Source organism: Chenopodium album, chromosome 25 (genome assembly GCF_948465745.1).
Source record: "Chenopodium album chromosome 25, dcCheAlbu1.1, whole genome shotgun sequence".
Lineage (NCBI taxonomy): Eukaryota > Viridiplantae > Streptophyta > Magnoliopsida > Caryophyllales > Amaranthaceae > Chenopodium > Chenopodium album.
Window position 1 is genome coordinate 8098836 of NC_137858.1, and position 19712 is coordinate 8118547.

The 19712-nt window shown below is 34.3% G+C and overlaps 1 protein-coding gene across 1 annotated transcript; it reads right to left on the reverse strand.

Moving 5' to 3' along the window:
* Positions 1 to 18: 18 nt before the first annotated feature.
* On the reverse strand, positions 19 to 9419 carry LOC145614311 (ubiquitin carboxyl-terminal hydrolase 24-like). The gene is made up of 8 exons (XM_081669350.1): positions 9209 to 9419; positions 8875 to 9084; positions 7265 to 7927; positions 7003 to 7190; positions 5940 to 6187; positions 2829 to 2974; positions 1221 to 1397; positions 19 to 410 (listed from the first exon to the last, which is right to left on the reverse strand). The coding sequence occupies exons 2-8, from the start codon at positions 8887 to 8889 to the stop codon at positions 222 to 224; spliced, it is 1626 nt and encodes a 541-aa protein (XP_081525476.1). The 5' UTR covers positions 8890 to 9084; positions 9209 to 9419; the 3' UTR covers positions 19 to 221.
* Between the last annotated feature and the right edge of the window lie 10293 nt (positions 9420 to 19712).

Genomic DNA, 19712 nt, shown 5'->3' on the forward strand with positions numbered 1-19712 from the left:
AAGTCATCACTATCGATATTGAGATAAAAAAATTATTTCATGTAAATTAGTACCCCCTCTGTGTTGCATGGAGGTGAGGACAAAACAGATGCATGGAAGAAAGTTACTAATCTAACCTCAACAGCGTAGGCAAAACAGCTTCACAATTCACACCAGATGGTCCAAGTCGAGATCAAGTAATCTCAGACCTCACCAAGGGTGAATTTCTATGAACTTGTGATCTATACTTGCTTGTAGAAAAGCACATAGGCCTGGTCATGTAAAACCTTGCTAGTTGGTACTGGAGTCACAGATGCATCGTCAAACCGTATCCATTGCCCATCAGGGTAACAAGCATCAGCTGTATAATGCCCTTTCGAAGGGTCTCTCCCATGGTGAGTAATTGTAGCCACAAGTTTATATTTCCTACCCTGTACAATAAAATGCCACAAAAATAAGTTCAGATTCAAGCTGGCTTACTCCAATAATGATAATTCATAATCACCATAACTATTCACAAACTCCATTGAAGAGATGAAATTTAAAAGTGTAATAAAAAAAGAAAGAACGCGGATTATTTTTCTGCATGTGCTAGAATCTTGAGGGAAAAGATACACAAGAAGAATTTGATTTCCACGAATAGCATTAATTTAAGACAAGATTACAATAGGAAATCTTAGCATTTCTATAATTCTATCGACTTATAGGGATACATATATTGTTGGATATCTAAAAGTATATGATGTAGATATACTTGTAGTTGTAGTCATTTAACAATATATGTATGCTTTCATCCAGTACTTATTATTAAAAATTGATGTTTAACAATGAAAATCTCTCAGTAAATCTAGTTATTAGAACTTAAATTGTAGGTTAAATATGAATCCTAAAGCAAAGAGTTTCTCACACAGCTGTGGCGGCAACCCTTGTATATAGAGTCAACATTTATGAATCCGTCTAATGTCAGTTTAGTCAAGGGAGCTACAGACCTTCATTAAGAAATACTGGCAACAATAAAGTGGTAATTAAGTCTGAGTACTGATAACATTGTTACACTTAATTAAATGTTTAGACTGTTAACGGTTAACCATTGAAAATTCTAAAATTAAGTGTATTTAGTGTTCACAATGGTAGATCTCACCAAAGGCAGCCACTTTAGGAGAGTAAATAGGGGAGGGGATCACATAGGCTAAATAGGTGAGTGATTAGGGAATTCAAATTGAAGGATAAATTGAGCTTACCTCAGTTGTAGGTGACACAAGGAGTTGTGAGCTTAACACCAACTCTAGGGGGAAATGAACGGGCTTGTGCAATTTTGTACTCCCTTGACTCCCATAGCTGAAGCGCATCAGGTGCAATATCATAATCTTAGACAGGGTTTGTATTTTGACAGATTTGCTAGCTGTCACCAATCCAGCCTAAACAATACATTGTACAAGTAAGCATTTAACCAGTATTTTGCAATATAGATGAAATTACAAAAACAATCTTAAACATGCAATCATATTTTTACCAAGTCAAGTTCCTCAACAAGCCAAATCTTTGAAAACAGCATGCTCAAGCTCAGTATAATCAGGGATTTAGAATCAGTAACTCATCATAAATAAAATAAAATGGCTGCACAGAGAAATCCAAAAAGGAGCCATATAATCTTACAAAAGTCACAAGTACTCAAAGTTCATTTGGTGGCGAGAGACAATCAGAACGAAAGGAGGGAAAAAAAAAGGGGGGGAGGGGGGGGGGGGGGGATTCCTGAGCCCATAAAAATGTACGAGAGAAAAGAAATGGGGCAGCCAGCCAAAAACATCCAGAGCAATCAGTAGAAAAGTTCACTGGAGCTACTAATGCTCAAAATAAAGCACCTGCTGCTTCATCCTGGCATGAATAATGAAAGCCCCAAAAATTTAGATCTAAATTCGGTTCGAATTTCAAATCTAAGGTGTATGCCATGAACCTTAGATCTAAGGTTCATGCTACACTTGCCAGAAACTCTCATGTCATATTGCCAGGTCCAATAGGTTGTGTCAATACAGAGCATCAGAAGGATATAACTATCACGCCCATACACTATTGTTACTCAAACCTCATCCAGACACATTTGATGGCACAGGAAAATTTATCAGAGAGGGCTCAATATATTATAGAGGAATAACAGAGCAAAAAGTTGATTGGAAAGGCAAGGTGAAGATGTAAGGCCGTAAGGGAAAAGATATGATCATTTCCAATTTTACAACAAAACAAAATCTTTGATCTCCAAGAGTCTCATAGGTCCCTACAGAATTACGATGGTAATCATACATCTACAAACAATTCGAGGGCATAAGAACTCCAATATTAAATTGCAAAATTTGCCCAAATCTCCCATTGACTAGCAATAATAACAATTTTCTGCAGACATGAAATTGGATTTGGCATATAGTATGAACTATAATCCATAATTATAATAAAAGGGAGCTAAGTAAAAAAGTTCCTACAATATAGTCGATCGCACTTTATACTTCTTTATGCGAGACTTGCTAAAGATACAGACAATCAGACATCATTAATAAATAAACTGGAGGGTGGCTTATAGGCTATAGCTTGTGAATCGCACAAATTGTCAAGATGTTTGATTAGAGTGGTATTGCATCAATGGCCTTCGTATATGTTAGGATATAAGAGAGAAACAGAATACCACATTTCAGTGAAACGGAAACACCAGGGATGAAGATCCATACAAAAATTAACGGAACAGAATGAGCATCGAAAACATCATCTGGACAACCTAAATTAAGACCATTAATTTTTTTTTTTTTTTTGAGGTAAGGAATTAAGATCATTAACTTGGTATAAGAAGACAGTTTATGTACCTTCCCAGTGTTTGAAGCTCGGTAACCTTCGAGTGCTTCTTGTGCACAAAACTGGCGAAGTGCATCCTCAATCGTGTGGACAGCATCAGGAAAAATATCAAGATGAAGCAAGAGATATGGCTGAACTGTAGCAGAGGCTTTGTTTCCTGCTTAGCAGAAACATAGAAATACATAATCAATTATAGAAAAATAAATAAATAAATAAATAAAAGGGCCCACGACTGAAGCTGCTAAACGCTTCCGTGCATCTCAGAGTTGATCCATCAATCCAAAGACAAGATACAATGTTCAGAACCTTAAGATAAACATTGCAAATGAAACCTTTTAGCAGATGTAGAGTCTACAGATATTATACAGCTACAGCTACAGCAGCAATTGCAGCACACTCAGAATCAATTGGCTACAGCTATACAAAAACTGTTAAAAATAATAAAAATTAAAAGAATACTATTCCATCAAAAGTCACTGGTGGCCAAATTTGTATGGACAAGGTAAAATCAAATCAGTGTCAAAGTGAGGAAATTCCCACGCACTAAAAAATTGCAAAGGGATCCAGCAACTACAGAATGATGATCAATGGTAATCTAGTCTTTGTTCATTTTACTTCTCCAATGACCTAATTTCAGATGAATACAGCAGATCCCAAACACAAGGAACTACTGAAGGACCAAAAGTATTAAAAAAATTACGGAGTAAAAAAAAAAGACGGCTACTAAAATTCATCTTAAACAATCTTTGAAGTAACTACTTAACCAAAATAGCCCTTCCATTAAAACTCAACCTTTTACTCATTTAAGCAATCAGCACAGAGGAAAAAACTCCACAATTGTCCAACCCCAGCATCATGAAAAATAAATTCTTCAAGTAGAAGACCACTTTGACTTTCCAAGAATTAGGTATCAGACATTAAATTCCAAATTTCCAATCCGTAAGTTCTAATTAAAAAATACTTGCTGTGTTTTTCTAACGTTCCATATTGACTTTCACATTGTTCGCATGTCTGAGTGACTTCCTTTTTTCTTTTTATTTCCAAGTTCCAACTAATATCTGCAAATCCAAATTTATTCATATATATTCATCACTAATTTTCTATTCTTTAAGGTGTCCCAACAAACACATCTCTGTACACACTTCTTCAAAACATAATTCTTCCTAAATGCCCAGCAATTTGACCTATAAATCAGTGCTAAATTTGTCTTGTGGAATTCGCCCTTTTAACTTTACACAGTACACAAGCTCTCCAATTAAGCCACTTGGACTTAATTTCATTACCCACATCTTCAATATCTCCACTCCTTTTAAAGATTGATTGACCCAAGATACTTTTACTCTTGGCAAATCATTGCCATCTAATGTTATTACATCCTCATTGGACTCCCTTTCAGTACTACAATCAACACTTCAGGTAATAGCTTTGGCTCCTACCTAGTCTAAACCCTCGAGATATTAGCTTCTATCTCCATCTCACTAATCTAGCATAACCTCAACTCAAGTCCTGTACACCACTCCAATATCATTGCAAATAAACATACAGCATGGTGTCTTGTCCTTTATAGCCTATGTTAATTCATCTAACATTAATGTGAACAATGTATAAAAAAAAGCTCAAGGAGCAGGCACACACATAAGACAGTAAGACACACAGTATAAGACAGCTGGAGAAATTTGCTTACATGCATCTCAAATGCGCCTTGGGTGTGCCTCAAGTACCTTAGGGTCACCTCTTTGAATGCTCGATGAATTATCATAGTCTATACAGAACAAGAACCTAATTGCTAGCGCCTAGGCAAACCTTTTTATACACTGATTGTGAACATAAAAGGTCAAAGTGATGTAGTCCAATCATGATAGGAAAATCATTTGTTACTCTTCCACAAGTACTCACATTTGTCCCCATATCTTCATAAATATACTCAACTAAGCCAATATTACATAGATCTTATTTTTGTCATTGCCATCAAAGCACATCTCTTGTCACAATGGTATGAAATCTCAACTACGCATCGCGATCGCATTGTAATATCACAACTGTTATTTTAAGAATAACATAAAAACAATCCGTATTTCCCACAAAAGTGATGCCACAATGTGATCACAAGCAAGATATAAAATCATGCACAGCACCTCATCCACCTAGTCATAAGTGTTCTCTAGATCAATGAAAATCGTGTTCAAATCTTTTATCTTTGACTCCCTGACCTATAATATTCCATCATTAACTGAGAAACACATCTTTGTTCTTCTAGTAAATTGGGATCAAAGTGCTCTTTCAGTCTTTCTGAACATTTGGCCACATGCTTTCTGTAAATTCATTCTATTCAAAGCCTTTTCTACCTCAAATTCTGAATTCTCCGCACATCAACCCAATCAACTAACTTTGTGATCCACAACAAAGATGTTTAACACCTACTTCACTTCCTTTAAACAAAATGTCATTTATAATTAATCTCCTTTGGATTAGAATCCTAAGATTTATATCCATCATAAGCTTCACCATATGAAGATCCTTCATTAAACATTTGTCAGTTCAAAGATATAGGTATGCCTTCTCCTTCCCTTTAGCCCATTTAATTATAAACCTCTAGATATAGACCCTTGTCTTTGTCTCTCAAACTTACTTTGCCTTAACATTAGTTTCTTTATATTTGACAAGGTTCTCATCATTTCTACAATATCCTAACACCATATAGGATTTCAAATTCTTCTTAATTACTAAAATTAGATCCTCATTCTGCTAGCGGTTTCCCAATTGACTATCCTGAAAGGCTGAAACCTAATATGCTACTACAATGAAAACATTGGCATTACCTTCTTTTACACTCCAACATCTTATTCTTAAACTTGCTCTCAATTGAACATATAAATAGGAGCCTATATTGGCAGCTACCCTCTCCTTGAATGATTTATAAGTAAAGACATCTATGTCTATCCATGCTCTTTGCAGGGAGGAAATCAATTCATGTATAAAAAATAAATAAAAAGGAAAACAAATTAAATAAATAGGGGGGAGCAACAAAAGATAACTAAATATATACGCCAACGCCCGTACAAAACACTAAAGTACAAAAGCTAAGAATTTAATGCATTAATGTGACCCAAGTCATATCATACCCTTTGCCTTCACAACACTCTTCAATTGTCCACCAAAAATTGCACTTAGTTCTGACGGAACAAAGCTTTGAGTTCTTGTTACTGCAGACTTATTTTTAGGACCAACAGTTTCCCATTCATCATCTTCTGATGATGATACCAGCGAAGACTTCCGTGCAGCCATGCCAGAATTTTGCCCACCTAGCTTAAGTAGTTCATCATGCATTTGGTCCATGACAAAGCTCAAAAACTCTTGAGCATCTTCTTGCCTGTATGAAAAGAGGTCATAAATACGGTGCTTCCAACTAATTGAAATCGCAATCATGACTACAAACTATTCTCAACAGGAAACAAAAGGTAAACAAAGACTCATTGCCAAGCCCAAAAAGAGGAAAAATGATCTCTGATAGCTTCACTATCAGAGCCTACAATCCTTGAATCTAATCAACAAGATAACAGGAAAACCAAAGAGATAAAACTTCATTCTGTTGTATCTCTTTATCCAACACAGAAGTTGCCTTCTAGGCTCAAGGAAAGCAACATGCAACTATGGCAATTAGCAATAAAAAAATTAAGGAAAGAACGAATTTAAACTTTCTAGAGGAATAAGCAAGAGAAGAACTAGTTTTGAGCCACACTCATGCATATAAAGAAAGCTAGTAGAGGGTGGGCCAAAAGGTGGTTAAATATGAGTAAACAAATTGAAAGCAAAGAGAGAAAGGGTAATTATATTCAGTTTGGGAATTTTGAGACAAAAACGATTAATGAGATGGATTGAAAAAAGGTAGTGACAGAAAGTTAGATACACTTCAGATGCAAGGGTTGCGGCCATGTTTACTAATCATATCATAGCTATATAAAAGATAAATTAACAATATTGCAAAATAATCACTTTTGGTTCATGTAGCCGACCCCACTTATGGGATTAAGGCTTTTGATTGATTGATTGATTGCAAAGTAACACAGGAGAAACGGGAAAGTATACTACATCCATATCATAATCTGGACAGCCATAACTGTGAGTCATCAAATTTGAAGCAAGACATAAAGTATTCAAGAGAGGTTGAAAAAGAAGAAAACACACCTTGTCCTGCCAGAGAAACCACTTGGCACGTCTGGAGTAAAATTTTTTACCACACCTTCAAACATCGCAGGGCTAAATGGCCTGCCAGTATCAACAATATTTGGATCTCTTGTTTTTGAACTTGAGCCATGAGGTATGTCAAACTCCGATACAAAATCCACGAATGCAATCAATGTTGGATAATCAACCTAATATAACACAAAAAATGTAAAATTTTCAAGCCATAATATCTAACTTTACATACAAGCAGTTAAAATAATACCTTTGGGATATCACGAGTTCGAAGTTCCTGCAAGAGCTTCAGAAAAGGGGAGCAGGACAAAAGTGCTTGCAAAGTCGCATTAAGGAAACATAAATTTCCAGCATTGATCAAGCCTCTGGGAAGCAAGTCACAAGTGGTAGCAGTGCTACCATTAGCAGCTTTTTTCAGATCATCTTTCAAAGGGACATACTTTTGTGATGCATCATGAACACCATTAGAATATCTCTCCTTCAACCTAGTATCCTGACAACCTTGAGATGAACTTAGGAATTGTTGTGAAGAAACAGTTGCATCATTCTTTGTGAGGCATGCAGCAGCTAGATCATGACTTCCACCTTTGATTTGTTTTATGCCATTAGCTAGTGGGTGAGAATGTTCAGAACAATGGATGCTTCCATTTTCTTTTAAGACAGCTCTAGATACTGGAACAACGTCATTTAAATGCACGGGACCATCAACTTTCTTGACAGAATCAGATGATTTCACAGAAGAAGGTAGCTTAGTTCCAGTTTCTCCATTTTCACTGCTCAAGAATGCTCCTGACACCAAAGACAATGAACCAAACTGGAGTTCTTCTTTGCGCTGAGGTATTTTAGAATTCTCAGATGGTTTATTGCTTATCGACCTTAACTCTTCTTCAGTAAAAGATCCAAACAATATCATCTGCAGAGCAAGCAATAACCATATAAGCAAATTGATTAAAAATATAACCAAACTCTGCTCGGCCGGTGCTAAATTTGTACTCAAAAGGGAACACCACTATTCTTATAAAATTATTAACACAACAAGACAGCAAGGCAACATTTGTATTCAAATATGCATAAATTAGTTTTACTTAAGATACCGAAAAACTATACACCATTGCCCCCACAATTTAAGAGAGAAAGTAATAAAGGAATACTCCTTCCATCCCAATATGATGTTCTCATTTTTTATTTAGTACGATTTCAAGATGTGCCTTTGACATTGATATCTTTAATTGTGTTAAAAAAAAAAAAAAATCATTTAAGCTTGGTATCATAAAACTACACATTCAGTCGAATCTAACAATATCTCACATGAGTTTTTTTTTTTAATCTTTTATACGTAGTGTATATTAATGAGAATTTTAGTTTTTAAAGTTTAACATGAAAAGTCACCACCACATTCACCTACAAAACCATATTCCACACTTTAGCAACCCAACCTTTCTACATTATTCTTTTCAAAGCTTGAAGAACACCTTTTACACTTCCACTATTCAATGCTAAACTCACCTCATCCTAAACACACCTAACCATAAGTGCCAAAGAGGCAAAGAGAACCCCCAACAGAAAAAGGATTAAGACTCAAAACTATTGATCACACGCGCTCGACCACCATTTTAAGTCATATACAATACTACACCAACAAAACCCTAGCATATTCATTTACAATCCCACTAGAATATCACAATTTTCACCCGATTTCGATTCACAAGTCAAAAAAATAAATACCCGCCAACTTCAATTGAGTTAATTAAATAATGAGGGATGAACTCCACCAATACTAAATCAAATATGCAACAATTGAACAAACAATAAAATTATAATCAAAAGAGACAATAAAAAAAGGCATAAAAATAGAAGTACCTCAGAATTGTTCATGATGCACAGAGAAAACTGGACTGAATGTACTATGAGTATGAGAATGGGTAATTAGAATACTATAATAAAGGGTTATAAAAGAAGACATGAAAAAAAGCAGGGAATTTAAGAGAGAGAAAAGAAAAGGGCTTTTAATGGCAGAAATTGGCAACTCTGATTCAACTGATCTTCCAAAAAGTATACGTTGATCATCGACTGCAAATAAATTTTAATGGGTAAAATCAATAAATCAGAAATTTCGAACAAAACCCAGAAAAAAAATGCAAACTTTAGAACACAAATTCAAGGGTATTGTTTAGTGAAGGAGGGTAAAGCTTACCAAAGTTCCAGTATTTGCGACGGCTCAGCCACAGTTCGACTGCGGCGGCGGAGGTAGGAGAGAGAAAGTGGGGAGGAGAGAGAGTGAGAGAAAGAGGTGAAAGATCGAAGTGTAAAGGTTGAAGAAGGCTGGAAAAATTGAGGAGCCAATGTTGATGTGTTTGCGTGAGAAGGGAGAGTTTAGAGGCTTAGGTTTTTTTTGAGGGGTTTGGGGGTGAGGCTGAGGGAGGACATGGGGGGTGAAAGTGTCACTTTCTTTTGGTTACCGGTTGTTAAGCTCGTGCGTCGGATAGAATAATGTTTAAACAAAGTGGGAATTTGTAGTTCGTAATGAGGCTAGAGCAGTTAGCTATTTCTTCAACTTTCAGGCGTGAGTTCGGGGAAATAGAGTGGGAATTTGTAGTTCGCAATAAGGTTAGACCAGTTAGCTTATTCTCCAACTTCTAAATGTGAGTTCAGGAAAACAGAGTGGGAATTTGTAGTTCGCAATGAGGCTAGAGCGGTTAGCTAGTTCTCCAACTTTCAGGTGTGAGTTTAGGGGAAAAAATATAGATATTGAATGAGTAATACGAAGATGTGTTTTAGACTTCGTATATGGTAGTTGATATAGTAGGGGAAATCTTGTAAATTGTAATTTTGTGGTAAATCGTATTTGTTATGTAACTCATATTTATCTTGTATTCATAATATGTATAAGGATTTAATGAATTTCACTTTGTGTATCAAAAGCTATGTTTTTTTATCCTAATTGATAAATATCTATCCTAATTCCTAATTTATCTAAAGTCTATGCATATTTAATTTAAAATTATATGTTCAAAATATAGCAGATTTATGTGGCGCTCTTTATCCATAAAAGCATTTAAAATATCCTTGAATATACATGTTCAATTTAGTTTTGGTGCACTTAAAGATAACATTTTGTCAATTTGAGTACAGAATTTACCTCTCTTCCTCTCTTCCTCTATCTCCTTCCTTTGTCCTTTCCCATTGTCTCCCTTAATAACCCAAATTATCCATCATTTGCCTTCCTTTAACACATTTGAAGTAACTTGTTAGGATATGTCTTGAATCAGTTATCCCCTTTGAACATCTATTATAGATTGTATATGTTATGTGGACTACAACTTTTTATTTTTGTGTCTATATTGTTTTATGTTTTGAAGTAATATATAAACTCCTTTAGGGTTTAATCTAACTGCTATCCTATAATATGTACAACCTAGCCGATATTATGTAATTTGTACTTTCATCAAGATCAATAAAATAGTCCCTTTTGCCATTCCATGAAAATTACTAATTAATCGTTAGTGAATCACTTATTGTATGTATTTTTTGTAGGGTTTTATAGGTACTACGCAGCGGAAATAAACATGAATCATATTCATACAGTACCTAATCCAAGGATCTAATGCATAACACATAAAGCACAAATAATCGTACCTTTGAAGCGTGATTCCACGTGCGATCGAGCAAGAACAAAGGGAGATAAAGAACCTCAAATGCGATTCCTCTACTTGGTCCACGGGCACAGATTAAGACCTCCACTAATGCTAGTTAGTCGCAATTGAAACCTTCAATTGACCTTCTATGGAGAAGAGCGACATGCTAACCAAGAACCACCACGATAACCACCACGAACCACCACCTAAGGGGCGGCCGTACAAACGTGAGGGGGGGAGAGAGATAGCCGTGAGTTAGAGAGAGGATTAGGGTTTTGGGATTGGTTGCCTTGATGTCAAAATTCACAGTGTGTGAATTATGACTACTTGCAGCAAACCCTAGGCATGGTTCTTATTTATAGATCTCATCTCTAAATAAGAGCCCATGTCAAAAGCCCAAAACCTAATTCCAATCTAACTATGCTAGCCCAATCCAATTCATGATTAGTTAATTGCTCATGAGGCCCATTAATGGGCCTCTTACTTGCTTAACCCAATACCCTTGTGTGTGACCAATATAGGATCCATTCTAAAGGGCTTTGGACCATTTAACTAGCCCAAAGATCATCTCTCATAGTCTAGCAACAGAGGATGACGCCCCAATAGAATGAACTTATTATCTCCATAATAGTGATCCTTGATATATCTAGTAGTTGCACTTATCGAAGACACAATTCCTTCAATCTCCCACTTGTCTGAGACAAGTGCGCAATATTCAAATTCCTTAAGTCATTTTGTGTCGATTTGATAATATGATTGCATCTTATGCGATCTATATTAATCTACAAATCGTTTCTTGAAATCTGAGTTAGAATTACAAAACAAATGGTTACTATGTAACTCATTTGAGCACGGCCATGCATTTTCTGAATTCTCCCTCTTCAAGAGGCCAAAACATGACACATTCCTAATTTAATAGGAAGACTCTATCCAATCTTGTGGCAACCAAAGCTCCCACTCAACTTCTGAAACAACCAGGAAACACCCTTTATAATCTCCAGTTACGGGAAGACGTTTGAATGTACCACGGTTATTTCATCCATTGAATGAAACCAATGTTCCACTCATGTCAAAGGAATCCACTAATATATCCGGAAGTTCTATATTTGAACTTCAAAGTAGGTTTATAGTTCGATCCTGCATCATTCATGCATATCCATGTGATTGACCGAGCCTTATCACTATGCTCCCATAGCCCATGAAACCGAGCCATCCAATCAATCTTACATGCTAGTCCATTCATTGAAATCATTTATGTCCACTTTAATGATTTCGAACTAGGAACTTAAATAATATGTGGATTTTGTTCACCTGTGGGGTTTCATACACCAGGTCTCTATCTGATAGATAACCTGATGAGCCCATCAATCCATAATTATTTTTGAACATTTTATTTAATATTGAAACCACGATTAAATAAGATTGAAACTTTGTTTCAATTGATAAACATAATTCTGCAAGCTAATGTATTTACTTTTGTAATATGCTTTCTCAAAACATACACAACTAAAATTACATAACTTGCTTCAATCCAAAAACCTTAGTATGACTCTCATACCTTGGTCATGGAAGGGGTTTAGTAGGTAGAGTTCATGAGACATTCTCATAAATATGAATTTTGCAATTTCTAAATCTTATAATCATTTTCATCTCCATACACTAATAATTTTCCTTCGCCCTTTTGCAAGGAATGAACTTAGGAATTTCTAATTTGTATTCCAACGTTACATTGGATTTCGATTGAAATCTATCATCACTTGTTAAAAACACGTGAATCAAATAGACGAGTATGGTCCATGGCATGCATGATGCATCCTTTGCGAATTGCATAAGCATCATCACTCAAAGTCTTAATTTCATCAATCCTTTCTCAAGGTATTGAATCATTAAGCAACGTGCCATGTCATATGGGATTGAAACTCCTTTCAATATAATGTTGAACTTTATAAGAATCTTATCAATATAAGTTTCTTAATCAAAATTCAAACATCCTTCGAGACCTATCTATATAGATCTTGAATCCCAAATGTACTCATCTTCTTCTCCAAGGTTTTCATACAAAATGCATTAACCATTACTTGACTATTCAAGCAACAAATAATCGCTCTTTGTACTAGACCAAGAAGACTTCATAGCTCCCACTAAACGTCTTGTACACTCAAGACCTTTTCCTTCATTTTACGAGAACATCAAACGATTTGATTAACTCACAAAATTAAGAACATTAACTCCCTGATGCTAACTTCAATCCATTATTGATATTATATGCATCCCTAGGATTATTGGATCTCCAAACATTTGATTGTATCATATACAAATCTTATTTCATGAACAATTTCAAGAAAGTGTTTTGAAATCCATCTACCAAATCTCATAAGGTAGAAATCACTAAAGTATCTTTAATAGATCTTTGCAACATGTAAAGGTTTCATCGTAATCATAGTCATACTATGATTTAGTTGAATCCTATAACAAGTCTTTGCTTTAGTTAGAAAACGTTTTTCTTTCTTGTCTGCTCTGCTTATATGGGTTTCACCCAACTTAGGCAAATTATTCAAGTGTCATACGCTTGCTTACAGACTTAGAATCTATTTCAGATTTCATGGTTTTAAAACACTTGGAGTTATAACTTGTCAAATCATCTTTATTACTTGCATAATCATAATGTTCCAAAATAAATATTTTAGAACTCTTAGTCAATATGAAATCATATTTCTTTGGCTAAGTTTTACATATGCTAGTCATCATTGTGGGTTTTTATGCAACAATTGAAACTCATACAACAACTTTGTTTAGTTTTCAATGAGAAACGACAATAGAGGATGTGCACTTGGAATGTACTACCTTCGACACATGGTTATTAATCCCATTATACTTAATGAGACCACGCGTTGTCATTTGTATCATGAGGTGAATCATGCTCATATTGTTGCTGTTATTCGATTGCTTCTCGAATTTCTTTAAGAATTTCGAAATCACTTTTCTTGAACTCTTTCAAGGCTCTCGAACTTTTCGAGATTCTTATACTCCCACTTGCCTTTTGAGGAGGCATATTTAGCATAGGGTGAACCAACCAAGGTTTTGAACCATGTTTGTTTGTTGCTTTTCTCGAACTCTTTTGAGATTTACACTACTCCCACTTGACCTTTTGGAACAATTTCCATAAGGGCACCTACTTGAGCAACAAACATTTTGTGCTAAGTATGGTTGTGTAGTAGTACCCCATGCTCTATATAGGAATAGAACGTGCATTAAACGTTTTAATACAACTTTTATTCCTTATTTTGTAGAAAGACTTTATAAGAACTTTTCTCATCCATATCACATATGAAGTCTTTGCTACTTTTGATTTGACGTATGTAGTTTTTTTTTTTTTTTTGTTTAGTTTTGAGCTTATCTTAAAAGTATATCCCTTGAACAATGGTTGGAAGATAGGTAATTTACATCCATTATCAAAATATATCTCATATAGGTTTATAGCTCCCTTCATAAACACTTCACAAGGTTTTCTTTCAGATTTTGTTGTAAAACGATTTCACAACTCTTGGATGTTTATCAATGTGTTGGCTTAAATTCTCATTATTACGATCATATCGCAATACTTTGAATGTGTTGCCAATCATGTCTCGACTTAAAATTTCCACAATTACAATCATATTGTAGTGTAATCATTATCTTGTCAAGTTGATACTGAACTTCATACTGAACATTTTGAACATTTCAAAATTTTCACCCTTATGTTTCAACTAAGCACAAGTAGTGATCATATCACAAATGAAGTTTCATTGTCGTCTCTAACCTTTGAACCTTTGGTTTTCTTACATCGATATGTATTCGACCTCGAGTTCACATCATCATTTCTCTAAATAGTGACTTAGTCATAATTTCAAATTAGAATGATAATTACATATATCAATAGATTCATAATCTAATGATATTGAAAGTCCATCCCTTTGGATCTTTCGCATGCAATTTTCATTTTCATTCGAATTAATTGACATTTTTAGAGACAACTTACATAGAAATGGTTTAAATATTTCTATCATATAGAACTTTAAACCTATTTAGCAATTCAAAACACATTATGACTCAAAGAAGCATAGAATAACATTTATTCCACGTTTTGAATCTTCGATGCTTAGTCATTACTAACATTGAATGGTGTTTTGATAATGGCAAGAATGAATAACATTTATTTAATTCTAGTCAATACCAAGGCAAGGTGAAATATAGGTTCTACTTGTAAAGTTGCAACTTTTGCTTCCAAACTTGTAAATTCTACTTGTGAAGTAGCAAAATTTGCTTCTAAACTTGTAGATTTATTCCTCCTTTAGCAATAACTTCTTCCTTTAGTTCAATCACATTGTGCAATGAATGATCTAAACAAGACATCATATGTCCAAGAAGTAGCAATATGCCAAATCAATTTCTATAATATAATTCTTAAATTGGAACATTTCCATTCTTTTACCTTCCAATTATATGAGGTAGTTTCTAATCAATTGGAATTGGTCCATTTAATTTGAAACATTTGTTGTTCATGACAACTTTTAGCATGTAAGTAGTTCTAGGTTTGAGAAGTAGCAACTTGTTTGCATTTCTTGGCCTATAACTTCTTAATGCAATCCTCATATATTCCTAAACCTTTCCCGTTTGAGCCACTTAGAACATTTTTCTTAGGTTCAAAATGATACCTTGCTCAACTACTTTAAGCATTTTTCATGATTTTGCTAAGTCTATTCTATCATTATTTATATTTGAGTTTAATCAAGTATTAAACTCTATATAAAGTAGATGAAGAATACTGTCATTTGATCAACTTTTGATCATAGAGATTTCCAATCATTTTCTCATATTCAATCATATTGAAGATAAGAGATTTTATTGGATTTCTATACTTGTCTTTTGGAGGATTTGTACCTCCCATCTCATTATATCCCTTGAAACATTTTTCAAAATGAAGATGTGTTGGTATTTTAATCAAACATTTTGAATAAAACCATCCTTAGACATGTGATACGAATTTCTAAAACTTGCCTTTTAGAACAATCTTAGCAAAATTGGAATATAGGTTTATGGATTATCTTTTAAACTTTTGAGAACGATTCTCAACTTTATTTTCAATCGAGGAGATTATATATAATAATAAAATTAGAACGACATGTTACTAATAAGTAAACGCAAAATTCAATTATGTTTATTAAATTTAAAGTACCATAAGTAATTTTAGAATTTATTGGTGACTTTAAAGCATTTTATTCAATTTTAAATTGACCCCTATTGAATAAAATGATTCCAAGATCCTTTATTTGTGCAATAATTAACCAAAGTGAAGCTCCGCATCAACCATTACATTTTCAAGGTGAGTAAACTCTTTACTGATTACAACTCTTGTAATTCTTGGTTGAATAATTAACCATCGCATGTTTAATTATTACTCTTAGCTTCAAGGTTCTAAACGATTTAGGTAACCTTGTTGAATATAACCAATTAAAAGTGTAGATATGCGGTTCTACCCCCACTTCCCCAAGATATATTATGATGCTCTGCTGAGTGCTGACCCATCACAAACGATCAAGGTTTTCATCGGGTTTCTAATTGGAAAATCTGCATCAATATTTCTGGGATCTAGATTTATTATGTTGTGATTGTATAGTGAGCTCTAGCGCATCATCAAGCAACATAAATAAACCTAACATGCATAAAATACTGAATGCATAAATAAGACATAGCATGACCCCTAATCCTAAGAAAACTAATAAAGTAAATGCTCCCACTTGAATCATCATGGATCGCATCCACCTTGCTCCTTTGGGCCTTCACTTCATGAGCTTCTTGGATTAACTGCAACCTGTAATTCTACTCTATTCTATCTACTACTTAAATAAAATGAAATAAAATTACAAAATACTTTATCGGTACGTAGACCGTACTAAGATTACAAAAATACATCACGATGCGCAGATCGTATTTAGCAATCTACTGGGCCATACTAGTCATTATATAGCAATAAAACAACATCATATATTATAAAATTGCCACATAATAAATCACTCATCATGCTTTCCTAAACTACAACATCGAATGTTCACAATTAAGGAAACATGACATCTAAATATCTCATATTTTAATTAATGTAATTAGATAATATCATATATTATTCATGATCATCAATAAAATATCATATATTCTAAATTAGTCATGAGATAGAATCAAATCTTATTTTAATCTTAAAAGATAAATCATATTTATCCTCAAAGATTATCCTAACAAAGTTAGGAAATTCTATCCTAATTACTAGCCAATCACAATATTTTAAATCAATTATATCCAAAATAATTATGGGATAATCACATTATTTAAATCAATTATTATCCTTTTGGAATATGCTCAGAATATCCTAACAAATCTTATCCAAAATTAACCACTTTAATTATGGATAATTACTAATTTAACAACTTAAATATGGATAATATCAAATATAACAACTTTTGAATATTTGATTTTATCCTAAAATAAAAGATTTTATCCAAATAAAACCAATTTTATCTTTTAAAATAAAAGATCATATTTTCAAAATATTTTAACTTATCCAAAATAAAACTGATTTTATCCCAAAATAATTCATAATTATCTTGAAATAAATTTTCAAAAAAACTGTTTTTTTTTTTTTTTTTTTTTTGAAAAACGTGCGCCAGCCACCGTGGTGTGGCCAGCCGAAGCCAGCCACGGTGGCCGTACACCGCAAGGTGTACGCTGCTGCCAGCGGCACACAGCAGTAGCAGCAGCGCCGCGCAACTGCTGCACGGTGCTGTTGTTGCTGCACTTCGCTGACCCGACCTGCTGCCCCATCCCACCCCTCCCTCCGGACCACCTGCAGCGGCAGCCGCCGTGGCTGCGCCACCCAGCCGCGGTTGCCGCTGCTAAAACCCTTTTATTTTTTTTATTTTTTTATTGATTTCAATTTTAATCAACAACTTTTGTTAAATAAAATTCATGTGGTCCATGATAAATTAAAACATAACTTTTATGATAATTCATCCAATTAAAATTAAATTCACAATCTAATTTTAAAACTAGGGTTCTTCATGAATTTTAATCCCCAATTCAATTTAACTCTTAAATTAAATAATTTGATCATGAAAAATTCATAATTTATCATGAAATCAAATAGATTAAAATCATGAAGCATGAGACTATCAAAATTATTCAAAACCAAAACACAAAATCAAAATTTTAGGGTTTAGGGTTTCGAAATTTTTGAATCTAGGGTTAGGGTTTTCGAATAAATTCGAATAAACTAGGGCAAAAATCGGATCTCTTCATGGCTATTTTGAGCATTATTAAATCACATTTAATCAATTCCAAGAGTTAAATCACATTTAATATAATAATTGACCCATAATTAATTATTCTCCCTCCTAATTGAATTAAAATTGTGGATTATCAAAGAATTATTGGCAATATGCGTAAATGCAATAGGCTAACTGATACCACTGTAGGGTTTTATAGGTACTACGCAGCGGAAATAAACATGAATCATATTCATACAGTACCTAATCCAAGGATCTAATGCATAACACATAAAGCACAAATAATCGTACCTTTGAAGCGTGATTCCACGTGCGATCGAGCAAGAACAAAGGGAGATAAAGAACCTCAAATGCGATTCCTCTACTTGGTCCACGGGCACAGATTAAGACCTCCACTAATGCTAGTTAGTCGCAATTGAAACCTTCAATTGACCTTCTATGGAGAAGAGCGACATGCTAACCAAGAACCACCACGATAACCACCACGAACCACCACCTAAGGGGCGGCCGTACAAACGTGAGGGGGGGAGAGAGATAGCCGTGAGTTAGAGAGAGGATTAGGGTTTTGGGATTGGTTGCCTTGATGTCAAAATTCACAGTGTGTGAATTATGACTACTTGCAGCAAACCCTAGGCATGGTTCTTATTTATAGATCTCATCTCTAAATAAGAGCCCATGTCAAAAGCCCAAAACCTAATTCCAATCTAACTATGCTAGCCCAATCCAATTCATGATTAGTTAATTGCTCATGAGGCCCATTAATGGGCCTCTTACTTGCTTAACCCAATACCCTTGTGTGTGACCAATATAGGATCCATTCTAAAGGGCTTTGGACCATTTAACTAGCCCAAAGATCATCTCTCATAGTCTAGCAACAGAGGATGACGCCCCAATAGAATGAACTTATTATCTCCATAATAGTGATCCTTGATATATCTAGTAGTTGCACTTATCGAAGACACAATTCCTTCATTTTTGTTTGTTAGTTTCTATAATTTTTCTTACATTTGTTATGACATAGCTTGTAATTAAGTTCACACTTCCCTTTATAATATTATTGAATCTTAACATTTACAAAAAGTCTCCAACTCTTATCACAAAAGAGCTTGATTTCCACCTCAAACCAAACTTTGGAATCCACTTGTTATGTTGATGACTAAAGAAGCAACGATGAGATAGCTAAGTAGTAGAGAGGTTCGAGTACGAACGTTAGTTTAATACGTGTGATTTGAACCTATGCAATAATTGTAACCCAAGAATGATAAATCATATAAGAGGAGATGCAAAAATTGTAATTAGATCAATTAGTTTATAGTTAACTCTCACTACACCCTTTTCATTTTTGTAGTGTAATTTAATAATGTCGAGGGTTGTAATCCTCATTTCCTCATTAATGAAAGTATAACAATTGAATTTAACATAATGTTGAGTTATGTAGGGGTGAATGAATTGAATGTACATACACCAATAGAAAAAAAAAAAAAAAAAAACCTTGACGTAAATTAACCTAAAGGTTGACATGTAAAAATATCCGTAGAGGCAAATGATTAATATTTCAAGCCAAGAGGAATAACATCAAGGAAGATTTAAGGCAACTTGGCCATGCTCGTACGTCGTTCATTTTACATCCAAACATATAAGGTACACGATATTTCCACAATATATAATTGTCTAATTGAATTATTTAAATAAAGTAGTCTTTGATATAAGACACTTAAAGATTTGCAATAGCATGATTTATCAAGATAGG

What these genes read in the sequence shown, in the direction of transcription:
- LOC145614311 (XM_081669350.1), bottom strand. An exon ending in GAACTCGTGATATCCCAAAG is followed by an intron (nt 7,191 to 7,264) that starts GTATTATTTTAA and finishes GTGTTATATTAG; the next exon opens with GTTGATTATCCAACATTGAT. An exon ending in GAGTGTTGTGAAGGCAAAGG is followed by an intron (nt 2,975 to 5,939) that starts GTATGATATGAC and finishes TCTGCTAAGCAG; the next exon opens with GAAACAAAGCCTCTGCTACA.